Consider the following 17,754-nt stretch of genomic DNA (forward strand, 5'->3'; position numbering starts at 1 on the left):
ATTTCTGTTAATATTTTTTTCAAGTCTATACATCATCTTGACCATTGTTACTGTGAACTCCATTTCTGACAATTTGGTTCTGTCCATATCCACCAGTTCTGTGGCCGAGGCCACAGACTCATTATCTTTTCTTTGCTGGGGGGGATTTCTCCTCCTCATGATTCTGATGAGGAGAGGTTGCAGGGATGTACAGAGCCCAAATTATTGACCAGGACCCAAGCAGTGTGCACTTGTTTTATAGGGACCTTAGGGATGTCGGCTTCTTGTTTTTTGGCCTGCCTTCTGGGGGAGGGGCCTGCCACGTTGATATTCAGGCAACCCTGTTTGGGTAGAGTCACCCTGTCCCCTGCGAGGGGGTTGGGGATGGGCACATTGCGAGCTGGTATTTCTGGGCTTTTTTCTCCGGCGGCTTTCCTGGGTGGTTTTCTGTGACTCTTCCTAGAGTCAGAGCAGCAGTGGCTGTATCCTAGCCTCTGTCTCAGAACAGAGAGATCTCAGTCCGGTCTCCATTGAGCTCTCTTGGCCACTTTAATTCTGTTTATGTCAGTGCTGCCAAAAAACCTGCAGCCTCCTGGTTTGTGCACCCCTCAGCTGGTGTCCCAGCCCTCACCTCCAGGGCTAGCACATCTCTGTCCTTTGTGCTTCTAACACCATCAGCTGTCCCCCGTTTCCCCCCCGTGCTCCCGAGCTCCCTGTTTCAGTGTGGTTTGCACGAGCCCTGGAGCACTGGTTTTCAGTTTGTTTGAGCGAGTTCTCCTGAGCTCCTGGTTTCAGTCTAGTTCAAGTGTGCACTCTAGGAGGTCCAGTTTTCAATTTGGACATGCGTGCTCCCGAGCTTCTGGTTTTAGTCCAGTTCCAGTGAGCACTCTGGAGCTCTGGTTTTCAGTTTTGTCATGCATATTCCCAGGCTCACTGTCTCAGTCTGCTTTCTCACCGATGCCGGTCCGCCAGACCGGCCCGCTCCCCAGTACAGGTGGCTACTTCTTCCTGGTGCCCGAGTGTGGCAACTCCTTCCTTCTTCCTTTTATCTTCCAGTATCTGTGTGTGGATTCCTGGCTCCCTGCTTTGTACCTCAATACTCAGTGTTGGAAATGTTCATTTGTAGAGATCCAGATGTATCTTCCTGCATCTCAGGCTGATTCTGTGGGTTTTCAGGATGGTCTGGTACCTATCCAGCTCGACTCAGGGGGCCAGCTGAAAAAGGTGTCCACTACTTCTCTGCCATCTTTTTTCCTTGATTTGCAAATATCAAACCACCTTGCATCCCTGGAATAAATTCCATTTCATTGTGGTGAATGACCTATTCTGTCTCTAACCCATTCTGGTGAGACCTTAGTTATTATTTTACTAAAACTATTTTTTGTCAAGGTAAACAATGACCTCTATATTGCTAAGATTGAAGATTAATTCTCAATCCTCATCATTCTTTATATGTCATTAGCATTTGGCACAGTTGATTATTTCCTCTTCCATGATGAATTTTATTCTTTTGTCTTCCAGGATATTATATTGTCTTGGCTTTCTTTTTTAACTAAATGGCTAGTTTTCCTCTGTATCCTTTGATTTTCCTCTTCTCCACAATTTTTTAATATTGAGATGTTCCAGGCTCAATTTTTATACTCTTTTTTTCTTTATTTTGTGTTCATATCCTTGGAGATGATATGCAGTCTTATGGTTTTAAAAGAAATTTATATGCCAATAAATTTCCAATTTATATCTTTATTCTAAACATCTCTCTTAAACTCCATCCTCATAGATCCAATTGCCTATCTGTTATCCTTAGGGGCTCCATCTCCAAATACAGTTACACTGGGGATTAGAAAGTTTGGAGGGGGGCTACAATTCAGTGCATATCAGGCAGGTTGCAATTTTAAATAGAGTTGTCAGGATAAGTCTCAGTAGGAAGGCACATTTGAGGGAAGTTTTAAAGGAGATGTGGATTTAGTTATGCCAATATCTAGGGGAAACCATGTCAGATAAAAGGAACAACTAGTGCAAAGATATTAGAAACATTATATGTAGGAGCATTAGAAGATCACTGAGTCAAGAGGAAAGTAAGCTTTAAGAATGTCAGAAGATGAATTTGGAGAGAGATTGATAAGACAAAGTCATAGAGGACTTGGGCTTTCATACTGAGAGAAATGGAGAGATACTGGAAGATTGATATTCTGTCTTATCTTTTTTTTTTCTTTAAAGATTTTATTTATTTATTTGACAGAGAGAGAGACAGCGAGAGAGAGAGGGAACACAAGCAGGGGGAGTGGGAGAGGAAGAAGCAGGCTCCCAGTGGAGCAGGGAGCCCGATGTAGGGCTCCAACTCAGGACCATGGGATCATGCCCTGAGCCGAATGCAGACGCTTAACACTGGAGCCACCCAGGTGCCCCTCTGCCTTACCTTTTAATACGTTAATTCCAACTTTGTTGAAAATAGGAAGTAATTAACATTTAATGAGGTCATAAGGGTGGAGCTCTTATCTGATAGAATCAGTGTCCTTATAAAAAGAGATACAAGAGCATTCACTTCCTCTTTCACTGCCACTTGAGGACACAGTGAGAAGGCTGCAGCTGCAAGCCAGGAGGAGAGTTCTCAGCAGTAATTAAATCAAATTGGCTGGCACCTAGATCTTGGAACCCCCATCCTCTAGAACCAGGAGAAGAAGAATTTCTCTTATTAAGCCCCAAAGTTTATAGTATTTTGTAATGGAAGCATGAGCAAACTAAAACACTGCCCCTACCATAATACTTCTGATTCTCCTTACAATATTTTTTTTAAATTTTTTCATTCACTAACTTTTAAGATACTATATAATTCACTTGTTTATTATGTTTTCTGTTTATTGTTTGTCCTCACCTGGGAGAGTACAATCTCCACAAGGGTAGGGATTTTTGTTTTGTTTAGTTCACTCATATATCCTCAGTGCCTAGAATGCGACCTGGAAGGTGTTCAACAAATTTATATTGAATGAATGAAAAAGGAGTTCAAATTGCCAGGTGTGATAAAAATTGGTACAGTTTATTATTTCAGGCTTTACATTAAAAAAGAAAATATGAAATCTAAAAAAATCCTTCCTCCCAGGGATACATATATTTATATCTTCTTAGCAATAACTAAAGATTTTAAAGTCTTTCTCCCTCACCCTATATCCCCCCATACTTAAATATAATCCATCTTTAAAAATAAAAATGAAAATATTTATAAATTCTAAATTCCTTGCTACTTGTAAGCACTATAAACCAATGGTAAAAAGTATATGTTGAAGGTATTAATATTTTGGTGAAATAACATGCAATATGAAATAAATTAAAAATAAACTTTTTAAAATAAAATTAGCATTTGATTTCAAATGCAATATTATGGAGATGAAGGGTGATGGAAAATGTATACTAAAATAAGTATTTTTAAAGCCTGCGGGTATCTTTTTATAAAGATCTTTTTTTCTGGAAGTGTGGGGACAAGTTGGTTTCTAAGAAAACATTCTTCAGTGAGAACACACTGTGACTAAAAATAGTGGAGGACCCCATATTGATTCAGGGAGAGAAACCTGTTAAAATGCCTTTCCTTGTAGAAGAATTGCATCCTAGAATTTAATTAAATAATTAAATGTAAACTAAAGAAGCCTGTCTTGTTGACAAATTTAATCGATCAATCAATCAGTGAAAAATATATCCACAGATAGAAGACATACCCACAGAAAGAATAGTTAAGAAACATGTTTGAATTAAGTAAACAATGACCAATTTTATGATTGTAGGTGATTTGGTTATTCCTAAGCAGACACAATAAAATACTAAGTCAACTAATAGTATTCAATAATATAAAGTCAAGTTTTCAAATCAAAAACAGTTTGTTTGAACAGAAAAGGGGTCTGCAAGTGAAATTATCTATTTCTTATGGCTCTTTTCATACTTTCTTCAGAATGAATAAATTAGTCACATTCACAATCATCTGATTTGAGTCTGAGTTTTGAATAGGCAATATTGACAAGTTAATTCCAGGTGTCAACAGCTGGAAGGTCCAGATGCAACTAATTACCTTATTTGTAAAAAAAAAAAAGTAATTAACTGTTTTTTGTATTTATGGTGGTATGTAAAGGAATCTTAGTAATTTTTAAATACTAGCTTATGAATTGCATTAACTTTATCAGAGAGTTCAAACCCAAAATCAATTTTTTTCTTTCTAATAGATTATTGCTGCATGAGAGCTTATCTCTATTAAAATTGATTAAGATGAAGAATGACTATGAAAACAAAAGGCCCACTGTCCCAGGGGAGCTGTTGTGCTCTAGAGGGACTTCTTTCCTTATCATAGGCATGAAAAAAGTTGTGGTCCTATTTAGCTAGGGGCTAAAACTACTTAAAACTGTTACTTTAGAGCAGGCAAAAGTTGAGTACTGCTCCTTGGCATGCTTGCCTACAGGATGGCATGCTAGACTTTGAGAAGTGAGTGACCTCATTAGATACCATCAAAGGCAAATAAAATTGATCACTTAAAGGAATGTATTTCTCAGAAATATATATTTCCTTATAAATACAATAAAGCATGGATTTCTTAATAAGTACCTGCTGAACTGAATTTAAAAAGAACTCTCGACTTTAAAAAGTTCCTGCATTCAAATTAAATTAGAAAAATGAGAATACAACTTTATAGTAGGGACCTCCAAAAGAAATAAACCCTAAAAATAACACTCAGTCAGAATGCCTAAGCCCTAAACACACACACACACACACGCACACACAAATTTCTACAGTTTACATAGGTATATACACACACATAATACAAATTTATCTTTCTATCTATCAAAAAACAAAAAGTAGAAACAGCTGAACCGAGACACATGAGAAATCAAGATATAAGAGTAACTAGGAAACTACGGTTGTAATGGGAGGAGGATTAGATGTCCCAGATTGCCATGCCATGTGTTAAGGTAAGAAGTACAAGAGCATGGACATGAGTTGAGTGAGGAAATACATGTATGTATTGCAATGTGCCCACAAGGAAAATGTCCGAAGAATTGTGGGCAGTGTGGCAAGAGTGGGCATATAGCACAGCTGTTGCAGGAAAATGGGCTTGGTGAGTGCACAACACCAGATCTAAAGGTGAATCCATTTCCTGACTATAAAGCAACAGGTTTGGGTTGTTACACAAAGGAAAAGATAAAAGCATTGGGGCAGAGATTGTAAGTATTCTTGAATAAACCTGTTTATGTGACTCGACTTTGTGTCTTTCCAGAATTATCTATAGAACTTAGAGATTCCCCCAATTTCTTGGCTCTGCAGAGGTATCACAGGGTTAACATGGGCCCAGAAATGTGGCTAATACCCACAATTATACATATTACAAATTAATATGTATACATATATAGTATACTATGATGATAATCAAAATAGATTCTATAAGTTAATATAGGAACCTAATGTTTAAAAAAACTGAATTGTATTTTTCAGGCAGATGAATATATTTCCTATCCCCCAAATTGTAAAATTTTACACAAAAATAAATTTTTATTTAAATTTTATTTATTTAAGCAGCAAAATAGACCATTCCACTTCTATAACATCATGGTTAATTGAGTTTCATGGTACTGCACTCAGAAATTTTACTGATTTTATATTTCCCTCTAAACAAACAAATCAATTTTATATTTATATAGAAAATAAAACAAAATCACAAATCCTTACTCAGGATGGACAACTGCTTCTGAAAATTGCATTTCATAGATATTATATACTTTTAAATACCAACATGTTAAATAAGTACCTAGTAGCTATCAAGTGATTGTAATTTCACATATCCTCATAGACAGCAACATTTGGAGAGATAGGAGTTTGGTTACAACATGGAAAGCAAATTATCAGGGAAGAAAATGATTTTAAGAATAGTGCAACTAATATACAAACATATTAGAAGTGGACATCAAACTGCTGCATTGCTTTAAATAATATAACTTATGTTAGATCTTCTTATTATAAATAAAACAGATGTATGACTATAAATAGGTAGCACAAGGAACTGAAGTAATGGAAAACTCCTGTGCCTGATTGTCTTGGTGGTTACTTGAGTCTATGCAATAACATTTCATAAAATTTTATGGAACTACATAGTAAAAATTGCATATAAAAACTGGTGAAATCTGGACATAGTATATAGATCAGTTAATAGCATTATATCAGTGTCAATTTTCTGATTTGATAACTGTACCATTGTTATGTAAAACTTTAGTTGGGGAGAGCTAGGGTATGGATTCACTGGAAATCTTTGTACTATTTTTGCAACTTTCCATTGAGCCTAAAGTTATTTCAAAAAACAAACAAATAAAAGTGATGTGATTCCTTCTTGGGAATTGAGAGAAGAAAACAAGATAGCTCTTTTTTTTTGAAACAGATAGTGTGAGCACATGGAAAGGGGGAGGGCAGAATAAGGAGAGAGAGAATCTTAAGCAGCCTCCACACCCAGCCCAGAGCCACCTAGGGCTCTATCTCAGGACCCTGAAATCATGACCTGAGCCTGAAATCAAGAGTAGGACTCTTAACCAACTGAGCCACCCAGGCTCCCAGAAAGCAAGATAGCTTTATAAAAAGAGGCAAACAATGGTTGATATTGTAATAAATAACAAAGTTTCCAGGATCCAAAACGATCCTACTGAGACTGCTAGCAAATATAGCTCATGACATAGGAAGCTGTCCTGGTTGCCTCTGATGTTGCATTAGAGCCTCTTACTTGTTTTTACTGTTTGCCAGCCCAGGGAAAATGGGCTTCGAGCCTGCAGGTTGTAGGAGGAGATTGGGCTGTGGTTGTCAGTTGCAGGACTCCAGGAGAGTGTGGCTGTGCTTTCTGTGATTTCCTCAACAATCACTATCCCCGGTGGGCCTGGGGGACCTATAAGAGAAGGGGAATGGATAAAGTTAAGCACAAGCCATGTTGAGGAACCATGAGAACTTGTATTTCCAACAAAGATCCAATCAAACTATCTAACCATCTTAATGAAATTCATATTTAGTAATGGAAACTGACTGTAGAAAGAGATGGGATGCAATGCAGTTTCCATGATTTCTGCTGGTAACTTAGTAATAGTTTTTTTTTCCCCTAACATTTTGTGCTTTGAGCCAACTGCCACTTAGCATTATATTTTACAAGAACAGAAAAAAATAACTAGAAACACACACAAGAGTATGAATGACAGTATCAGCTATGACTGTTGACGTCGACCACAGTTTACAGAGGCAACAATAGAGAGTGACAGGCAAAAAAAATCAGTAACAAAAAAAATCCCATCGTTACTAAAAAGCTATAGGTTATGGACTTAATTTTTATGTTCAGGAAACCTGCAGTGTACAAATACTGTGATGTGACTATCAAGTAGCTTAACCTTTAACAGGGGAAATATGAAAAGCTCTGAAATAATGATAGTTGAGGCCAAGAAAGGGTGTATTTTAGAAGTGAGGCATGGAAAAATTTTGTGGGGAGTTGAAAGAAGGTGTGATTTTGATGATGATAATGATGATGATGACGATAATGGTGATGGTTTTGGTGGGAGTGGGAGAGTGGTGAATCAGAGATTATATTCCTTATGCTCACAAAAACTTGGTATAGAATACTGATAATCTGTGAGCATGTAGACTCTAGCTTCAAGAAACAACTTTGATCTGATGGAGTTATACCTTTGTATTCTCACTCCTAAAATAGTGATATCTAGTAGCATTTAAACATACATAGAGTGTTTACATTTTAGAGGCTGGAAAGCATGCCAATTTTCTTATTAACATTTTTCTATTCCCTAATATAGACAATTTGGGCTGCAAGGATACTTTTATTTTCAATGAAAACAAACAAGCAAAAAATCCTCTTAAGTATTTTAAGTTATTTTCTGTATTAGTCCTACCACCAGCATTCTGGCTTCACTTGACTCCCTAATCCACCTTGATGTCACTGTCATTCATACCATTTTCATCTTTTGTGACAAACCAAACAAAATTTATAGATTCTTAAATCTGAATGGACTGAGTTAACTACTTTGGCTCTGGTCCTGACTTCCTAGTTTAACCTTGCTGAGTCAGATTTGGTGGTTACAAAGTCTGATCAGGAGGGACTGACCTAGACTGTAAGGAGCTAAGAAATGGTGTAGTGCTGGAGAAATGGAGGCAGTTAGTAAAGACCTCTGGGTAGAGAATTTCAACAGGGAAGGAACAAGGATATGGAAAAATAATTTTAAAAGCCTCATGAAGAAAATGACACTTTTAGGAAAGGAGGAGTGAACGTTTTTATCGAGTTTATTCAGATTTAGGAATTTTTAAGTTGGTTTGACATCATTAAAGATGCCAGTGGTGTGAATGCCCATGGTGTCAAGGTTGACTAGGGAGTCAAGTAAACCAGAAAGGTGCTGATAGACTAGAGTAAAAAAAAGGAATCAAAGAAAGCATGATGGGAAGATATAAGAATTGGAACTTGTGAAGAGAAAAGTGAAGAGTTTGTGATTTAAGTGTAGGGTATTTTGAGTGAGAATTTGTGTTTATTTGGAGTGAAGTGGGGAATATGATTATTAAGGTTGACAAGGTCAAGAACTTATGGAAGAATATGTTTGATTTGTCATCAGTATGAATCTTTAAGCATTGAAACAGTGGCTAAGGATGAGGTGAGGTAAATAAATGAGATCTAGGTGCTAAAGAAGATATCCAACAAGTTGTTAAACTGTGGTGACACAAATATAAAGTGCAAATATAATGGTTATAACAAAAATAATGATGAGAATATTAACTGTAATAATATTACTAATGGTTACCATATCCTCACTTTACTGTATTAAGGCCCTATATTTAGTATTTTGCAAACAATAACTTGTTATTTATTTCTATGCCACTGTGAGGTTGACATTATTCTCCCTATTTCATAGAGGATATAATGGAATCTCAGAGATTGGTTAGTCAATAAATAATAAATAAGTCAATAACCTTATTATATGTTAGGTGTTATAGTAGGCAGTGTGTGTCAGAGAATCCATTCTTCTGAGGAGACATTTTTCGCCCAAGTAATTCTACTAGTGAATGGTACAGCTAAGATTTGAATTTGAATCTGGTTGTAAAGCCTGATTTGTCCAAAGAAGCAAGGAGCCCACAAATCCTTCCTCCTTTCATTGTTAATCTAGAAAGTAGTTTCTCACTTATAGAGAAATATACATTTTTAGACATTATATACTGAATTCTGGCTTCAGTTATCTTCCTGTCTATATTTAGGAGTGAAATACATTAATATTATATTAATACAATCAATAACTTTTTTTTAAGGCCTGTTAATGATGGTTATATTTTTGCCATTTTTTGCCTTTTTTTTTTAAAGATTTTATTTATTTATTCAACAGAGATAGAGACAGCCAGTGAGAGAGGGAACACAAGCAGGGGGAGTGGGAGAGGAAGAAGCAGGCTCATAGGAGCCTGATGTGGGGCTCGATCCCATAACGCCAGGATCACGCCCTGAGCCGAAGGCAGACGCTTAAGCGCTGTGCCACCCAGGTGCCCCCATTTTTTTGCCTTTTTTTTTAAAATCAGGGAGTAAATTCTCTCTTTAAAGGCTGTAGCTAATTTACATTAGACATATTTGAAAATAGATCAATAAGAGATAAATATCTCACAGATAACAAATGTGTGATAGTAGCTAGTGTCTGAATGTTATACAGATGCCTCTCATTTAGCAGAAATCTATATTAACTTTACACTTAGCTGTAATGAGTCTATATCAGATGGGAAGGAATCTGGAAAGTCCCCTTCAGACCCCCCCCACCCCACAACAGTGCCATTATATAGAGTCACTAAAATAAATATTTTATTTGGAAATAGTAATATAGAAAAATGGACACAGTCTCTTCATTTCTTCTTGGTGAGGACTGCTGAGCAAATGACAAAACACAAAGGCCTCTGGCAGAACCCATGTTCTCATGAATTTAATTTACTCTCAATCAAGGACTCTTAGAATTGATATTAGATTGCTATCAGACCAACTCATTTTGTTGATCTAATGTTCAGTTAGAAAATTTTCTTCTCTTGAGAAGACATTGACTTTTAAAGCTGAAAAGCAAATAAAATATAAGTCTCCTTGTAACCTCTAAAGCCGTTATTGTTAGCCTCGGTACATGAAACAAGGATCTAAGACTTCATGTGATAGTTAATCAATGTTAGAGAACCTTGGAATTTTTAAAATAACAGCAGTCATCTAGTTTAACCATGTTTTTTTTTTCAGATGAGGAAAGAGTAATTGAAACAGGAAAACTCCTCAATTAAAACAAAAACAAAAACAAACCAAAAGAGTCCTCCTGCTTTGGGGGGAAAAGTGTTGAACCAGAGCCTGGCTTTAGTCTTGACAAAACATGTGGAGTGATATTTCCTGTTCAAAACAAATTATAACAAAATAATGTGGTAATAAGTAGGAAATTGTGCACTGATTTCTTGTGATATCATGACCCATTCTCCTTGTAGACAACAACTGGTGGAGCCAGCCAGTTCTTGCTGTATGATTGTCCAACCCTTCTTGAAGAAAAATTCCTTAAAAATCCTCCTAATACTGCAGGTAACTCCCCATGGCAACCAATTCCTCTGGCCCTTTTTCACCTAGATAGCATCACTTTCTCTGCCTGAATATGACATCTACTGATTCAACAAAAATCCCTATTGTTACATGCTAATTTTTACATTTTATGTAGGTTCACATTGTTTCACTGTATTTGATTTTGGGGACTTTCATGAAATTTTTTTTTCATACAGAAGTTTTAAGTGAAAAATTAAACTTGTTGGGATTTAAAACATTAAACAGGTCTTTGCCTCACGTTGTTTAAAACTTAAAATGTTGATACCAAATATGCCATGGTATCTTAAATTGATTCTATTTTTAATACCATAAATATTGCTTGGGAACAAACACCTCTTACTTCTAAACACATGTAGGACTATGCTGCAGAAAAAGACAATCATCCATGGAAACAAAGTCCTGAACATGCCTTTCTAACCAAGTAAGGATGAGATTTAACTACTGTCTAAAAGATTAGATTAATGCAAAGAAATAAACTCAATAACTCAGGCCACAAAGAGTAAATTAAAAATTTTTTAAAAAGAATTAGTTATTTACTTTAGGGGGAAGGGCTTAGGGAAAGAATCTCAAGCAGAGATTAAACTGACACAAGGCTTGATCTCAGGACCCTGAGATTATGACCTGAGCCAAAAATCAAGAGTTGGACAATTAACTGACTGAGCCACCCAGGCGCCCCTGGGATATTTTTAATTTTTATCATGTAGTTTAATTACATGTAATGAACCATTCAAAACAAAGGACCATTTTGCATAGACCCAATTTAAAAGCCCATATATAAGTAACAACAGAACTTTTCATTAAAAAGTAATAGTTCAATCCTCTTAACAAAATGGGTTTAGAAGGAATATACCTCAACATAACAAAGGCCATAAGTGAAAAACCCACAGCTAACACTATACTCAATGGTGAAAAACTGAAAGCTTTATCTTTAAGATTAGGAGCAAGATAAGGATGTCCAATCTCACCACTTTCATTCAACATGGTACTGGAAGTCCTAGCCATAGTAAATCAGACATCAGAAAGAAATAAAATGCGTCCATATTCATGAGGAAGTTAAACTGTCACTATTTGTAGATGACATAATACTATTCATAAAACTCTGAAGACTTCACCAAAAAACTATTAGAATTAATAAATGAATTCAGTAAGGTTGCAAGATACATAATTATACCCAGAAATCTATTGAATTTCTATACATTAATAATGAAGTAGCAGAAAGAGAAAATAAGAAAACAATCCCATTTACATTGCACTCAAAAGAATAAAATACCTAGGAAAAAAGTTAACCAAGGAGATGAATGAATGACCTGTACACTGAAAACTATAAAACACTGATGAAAGAATTGGAGACAACAAAGACAAATGGAAAGATGTACCATGCTCATGGATTGAAAGAATTAATATTGTTAAAATGTCCAAACTACTCAAAGCAATTTCCATATTCAATATAATCTCTATTAAATACCAATAGCATTTTTTGCAGAAGTAGAGCAAATAACACTAAACTTTGTATAAAACCCCAAAAGAACCCAAATAGCAAAAGAAATCTTGAGAAAGAAGAACAAAGCTGGAGTTATCACATTTTCAGATTTTGGTATGCTACACTGCTGTAGTAATCAAAACAGTATGATATCAGTATGAAAACAGACACATGGATCAATGGAAGGGAATAGGGAGTCCAGAAACAAACCCATGCCTATCTAGCCAATTAATCTATAATAAGAATATACAATGGAGAAAAGACAGTCTTTTCAATAAATGGTATTGGGAAAACTGAACAACTATATGCAAAACAATGATAGTGGTGTTCCCTTTGACAGCATATATACTAAAACTGGAATGATACAGAGAAGATTAGCATGGCCCCTGTGCAAGTCATTTATGCAAATTCTGAAGTGTTTTATTTCTATTTTTGTATAATAATATTTTTTTATTATATTATGTTAGTCACCATAGAGTACATCCCTGGTTTTTGATGTAAAGTTCCATGATTCATTAATTGCATATAACACCCAGTGCACCATGTAATACGTGCCCTCCTTACTACCCATCACCAGCCTGTGTTTTATTAAAAAAAAAAGAATGAAACTGCACAACTGTCTTACACTATATACAAAAATAAACTCAAAATGTATTAAAGACTTCAGTGTGAGACCTGAAACTATAAAACTCCTAGAAGATAACATAGGAAGTAATTTCTTTGACATCAACCATGACAACATGTTTCCAAATATGTCTCCTAAGACAAGGAAAACAAAAGTAGACACCAAAATAAAAAGCTTTTACACAGCAAAAGAAACTGTCAACAAAATAAAAAGACAACCTAGTGAATGGGAGAAAATATTTGCAAATGATATATTCAATGAATGGTTAATATCCAAAATATATAAAGAACTTACACAATTCAACACCTAAAAAATAGTAGTCTGATTAAAAATGGGCAGAGGCCCTGAATAGACATTTTTCCAAAGAAGACATACAAATGGCCAACAGACTCATGAAAAGATGCTCAACATCACTAATCATCAGGGAAATGCAAATACAAATGCAAATCACTTTACACCTGTCAGAATGGCTAAAATCAAAAAGACTAAAAAAAATAGTGTTGGTGAGGATGTGGAGAAACAGGAACCCACTTGCACTGTTAGTGGGAACGCAAATTGGTGCAGCCACTGTGGAAAAAAATTATGGAGATTCCTGAAAAAATTAAAAACAGAAATACCGTATGATCCAGTAATTCTAGCACAGGGTATTTACCCAAAGAAAATGAGAACACTAATTCAAAAAGGTTTATGCACCCCTATGTTTATTGCAGCATTGTATACAATAGCCAAGATATGGTAGCAACACAAATGTTTGTCAATAAATGAGTGGATAAAGAATATGTGATACACACACACACACACACACACACACACACACACTCACAAAGGAATATTACTCAGCCATAAGAAAGGATGAGATCTTGCCATTTGCTACAGCATGGATGGGCCTAAAGGGTATTACAGTAAGTGAAATAAGTCAGACAGGGAAGTCAAGTACCATATGATTTCACTTATATGTGGAATATAAAAACAAAAACAAATGAATAAAGAAACAAGAAGTAAAATCAGACCTATAAATACACAGAACTGATGGTCAAAGGAGGAGGTGGTGGCATGGGCAAAACAGGTGAAGGGGAGTGGGAGATACAAGCTTCCAGTTATGGAGTGAATAAGTGATGGTAACAAAAGATATAGTATCAGGAATATATAGTCCAAGGTGTAATAGAAAGATGTAGTTATACTTTTGATGACCATAGCATAACATATAAACTTGTTGAATCAGTCTGTTGTATACCTGTAACTAATATAACATTGTGTTTCAACTGAACTAGGATAAAAAAAATAATAAAAAATAAACGTAAAAAACAGTCAATAATGTGAACAGATTTTCTGTAGCACATTACATATTCATACCTATTAATAACTGGTTGCTGAGGTCTTCATCTTTAGAATAGAATTATGAAGACTTATGGCATGCCCTGTTTAGGAATTATTATTTTATTGATATTATATTTTTATACAAGATGTGTCCTGACACGCTCATGACATACTGGGATGGCAATGTCCAACTTCATATAGTATTGCATCTTTCCTTCTTTATTTTTTTCCCTCAGATACTTCATAAGGAAGTATCTGTTCTTCATGACATCTAGAGGATGCTTTTAGATTTCTTTAATATTTACCAACCTGATTTAAGTGACCCTTTCCCACTGTTCTCAGTCCTATGAGAATGACCAACTCTATTTTACCAGGGGTGGACAGGGATGGAAATGAATGATATACAGTTCTAATAATTTTTTTCAAAAGCAGTTTTGTTCTTAATTAATTGGTAAAGCTCACCATTTATTCTACCATTATTATTATCATCATCATCATCATTATCATCATCTGTCATCTCTGTAATGGGTCCCTCAGTGTGATTTTTGTCTTTCCTCATTTTGACCATTTAACACCTAGACTTCATATTTGAAATCTCTGCTCAAGTTTTACTTTTTTTTACTCAATAGCTACCAAATTCCAATTTCTGTGACCTAGAGCCTCAGAATTGCATTTAAATAAAATGCTTAGGAAATTTTTTTTAAAGATTTATTTACTTATTTATTTGAGAGAGAAAGAAAGAGAACAGAGAGAACAGGGGGAGGGGAGACGGTGGAAGGGGCCGAGGGAGAGGGAGAAACAGGCTCCCTGCTGAGCAGGGAGCCCAATGCAAGACTCCATCCCAGTACCCTGGGATCATGACCTGAACTGAAGGCAGACACTTAACTGACTGAGCCACCCAGATGCCCCTAAAATGCTTAGGAAATTTTTATGCACCCTATATTGCAAGAAAAGAAAAGAGAGTTGGATAAAGAGTCTAAAGAATCTTATTCCAGTTCTGAATCTTTATGTAAGAGCTCTGTATAAGTTTCTGAAACTAGACCAAATTTCTGAACCTTATTAAGCCTCAATTTCTTTACATTTTATAAAGTGGATAATATCAATGTTATCATTACTGTGAAGATTACATAGGGTAATGTAATTAAAAATTACTTTGTAAATAGTTATATACCAGCACTGGTTGGACCCCTCAATAGCTTGGTAACTTTGACAATGTCATATGATCTCACTATGCTTCATTTTTTACCGATAAAAATCAGAACCTATGCACCACATTTGGTTCTATCAAAATAAAAAGATAGATATGAAAATAATTTGGAAAAATTTACTAATCTTACTGGCAGTTTCAACAAGCAATATCTTCTGCAGAGCTTATAGTGGAAAATGGAAAACAAGTACTGAAAAGATGACTCAACGTCTACCTATCAAGTAGAAGGCATTATGCTAATTGTTATGTATTTTCTTTCTAATCTTTACAGTAAATCAGGTATTAACCTCCTCCTTTCCACAAATGAGAAGACTGAGTCTCAGAAAGTTCAGGTGACTCATTCAAGGTCACACAACACCCCAATGATGAACCTGGGGTTCAATTGTTATTCTTAATTTTATGTATCAGAGATTTAACTCTGTCCTATTTATTACTACTCAACACTACTTCACACAATTCAGCACAGACATAGAAAATGCAAATTTCAGAACATTAAAAATAATTTTGAGCAGAGGCAAACTTTTCTATTGATTGAAAATGAATTTGGAGATAGAAATATATGATGGAAATGAAGTGGACTTTGTGGCTTACTCCCTAATATTCACTCCCCCTGTCGCAATGTGATGTAAGGAATTAACCCCTATTCTATGGGTGGCCCTGATTAGTTTATGCCTGTTTTGGCAATCTCACCTGCCCCTGTCATGATTGATTCAGGAAGCTTGGTCTAAGCCAATCAGATCATGGCAATCTTCTTATGTTTGATGTGGTTCATGGTCTAGACTGGCAAAACTGGACACTTGTAGAGATATGCTAGTTCTTTCGGCTGCTGTATAGTAACAAGAAAGTACTTAGCCTAAACTATTCTTGGCAGTCAACCTGCGACTACCATGAGCTTTAGTGTAAGGCCAACATTATAGACAACAGTGGAGAGATGGAATCAACCTGGGTCTTTGGAAAAAAAACTTAAGACCCAGGATTAATCAATTTAAAAATCTGCTTTAGCTTCCTGTCACGAAAGCCAATAAATTTCCTTACTGTTTCATCCAATTTCAGTTAGTTTTCATAATATTTGCAACTGGAAGCATCCTAAGAGACAAAGGATAACTGAAACTCCCTTGGTTTGTGAAAGATTAACACGGAGTAATTCCTTACCTATGCAAATACTGGTTATACTAGCATAAATAACCTGAAAAGAGGATCTTCAACAATATCTAATTATCAAATAAACCCCTTGGAATTGGAAAAAACAAGTCATTTGGGAAAACTGACAGAACAGCTGGCCAACTAGAAGCAGACAGATAGGTAAACACATAATGCAATGAAATTATGAAAGTGATTTAAAAATTCACCTGTAGGATAATGGAATGATCAGTTTTGGATATACACTTGGAGCTTATTAAGGCTGCATTATTTTAGACAATGTATTCCTATGACAACAAAGTTCAGCAAAGTATTGAAAATCAGGGGCACCTGAGTGGCTCAGTCAGTTAAGTGAATGATCTCAAGGTCCTGGGATTGAGTCCCATAGGGCTCCCAGCCCAGGGGAGAGTCTGCTTCTCTGTCTCCCTCTGACCCTCCCCCAACTTGTTAGCACACTCTCTTTCTCTCAAATAAATAAATAACATCTTTAAAAAAAAGAAAAAATAAAATCAGAGAATTTTAGAGCGAAATTGAAAAACCCATTTTTTAAACCTATAATTGAATATTCTGTGTGTTTCTCATTGCCACATTGACTTAAAAAAAAAAGAAGGCTGAAAGGTTTGGAGATTTTAGCATGAAAACAAGCCAAAAACCTAAACTTGATAGTTTTGAGTGATGAAGGCTGCCTGGGTACCACGAGACCCAGTTCTCATGCAGCCCTTGCCATTGTCCAGCCAAAATGAGTTAGGACTGTACTTCACATCTCTATGTCACAGAAAGTTCTTTAGATACTGAGGCTGGAAGGATTTTTTTTTAAGTGAAGACTCTAAGAAGATAGTTCCTCTGGGCTAGTTCTTAAGATGGAACAGATGACTTCATCATCATTATCATTATTATTATTATTATTATTATTATTATTTGGTTAAGTAAACAAATATGCTAAAAGACTGGAAAATTCAAGGTGTTTTTGAAGAGAGGGAAAGTAGTTTAAGTTTGATCAAAATAGCAGAAGTCTATAAATGTGGAGAAAAGAAGGTGGATGGAAGACCTTGAACACGAGGACGAGTTTGAATTTTGTTATGTAGATAGTGGAGGGCTAGTAAATGTTTTTAAATGGGAGGTGGACCAACACATTAAATATGGGGGAAGAGGGAAGGATGGGAATGAAACATTATTCCAAAATTTCATGGTTGGATAAATTGGAAGAATAATGTTAGAATAAAGGGAAAATCTGGAGGAAGATCTCAAAAGTTTTCCTTTCAATTTAAAGCAATTAATTTCAATTGAAATAAATTTTAATGATAACAATGAAGTGCAGTAGGAAGATGCTAGTTTGGAGCCTGAAGAGAGTTGAAAAGATCAGGAATAGTCTTTGGGTGATCAACAACAGTCAAACAGCAATATTGCTAACG

General features: G+C 35.7%; 1 protein-coding gene and 1 non-coding gene across 2 annotated transcripts in view; one reads left to right on the plus strand and one right to left on the minus strand.

Moving 5' to 3' along the window:
- CNTN5 (contactin 5) overlaps nucleotides 1-17,754 on the minus strand; it is a 1,363,322-nt gene that overhangs the window by 96,518 nt on the left and 1,249,050 nt on the right. Inside the window, exon 17 of the mRNA XM_034666129.1 lies at nucleotides 6,719-6,877. Coding sequence (XP_034522020.1) covers nucleotides 6,719-6,877 — 159 coding nt within the window. The remainder of the gene's footprint in view (nucleotides 1-6,718; nucleotides 6,878-17,754) is intronic.
- LOC117803572 lies at nucleotides 12,378-12,483 on the plus strand. Its single transcript, XR_004627523.1, has one exon. It is a non-coding gene; the product is annotated as a U6 spliceosomal RNA (small nuclear RNA).

Source organism: Ailuropoda melanoleuca, chromosome 8 (genome assembly GCF_002007445.2).
Source record: "Ailuropoda melanoleuca isolate Jingjing chromosome 8, ASM200744v2, whole genome shotgun sequence".
NCBI classification, from domain to species: Eukaryota; Metazoa; Chordata; class Mammalia; order Carnivora; family Ursidae; genus Ailuropoda; species Ailuropoda melanoleuca.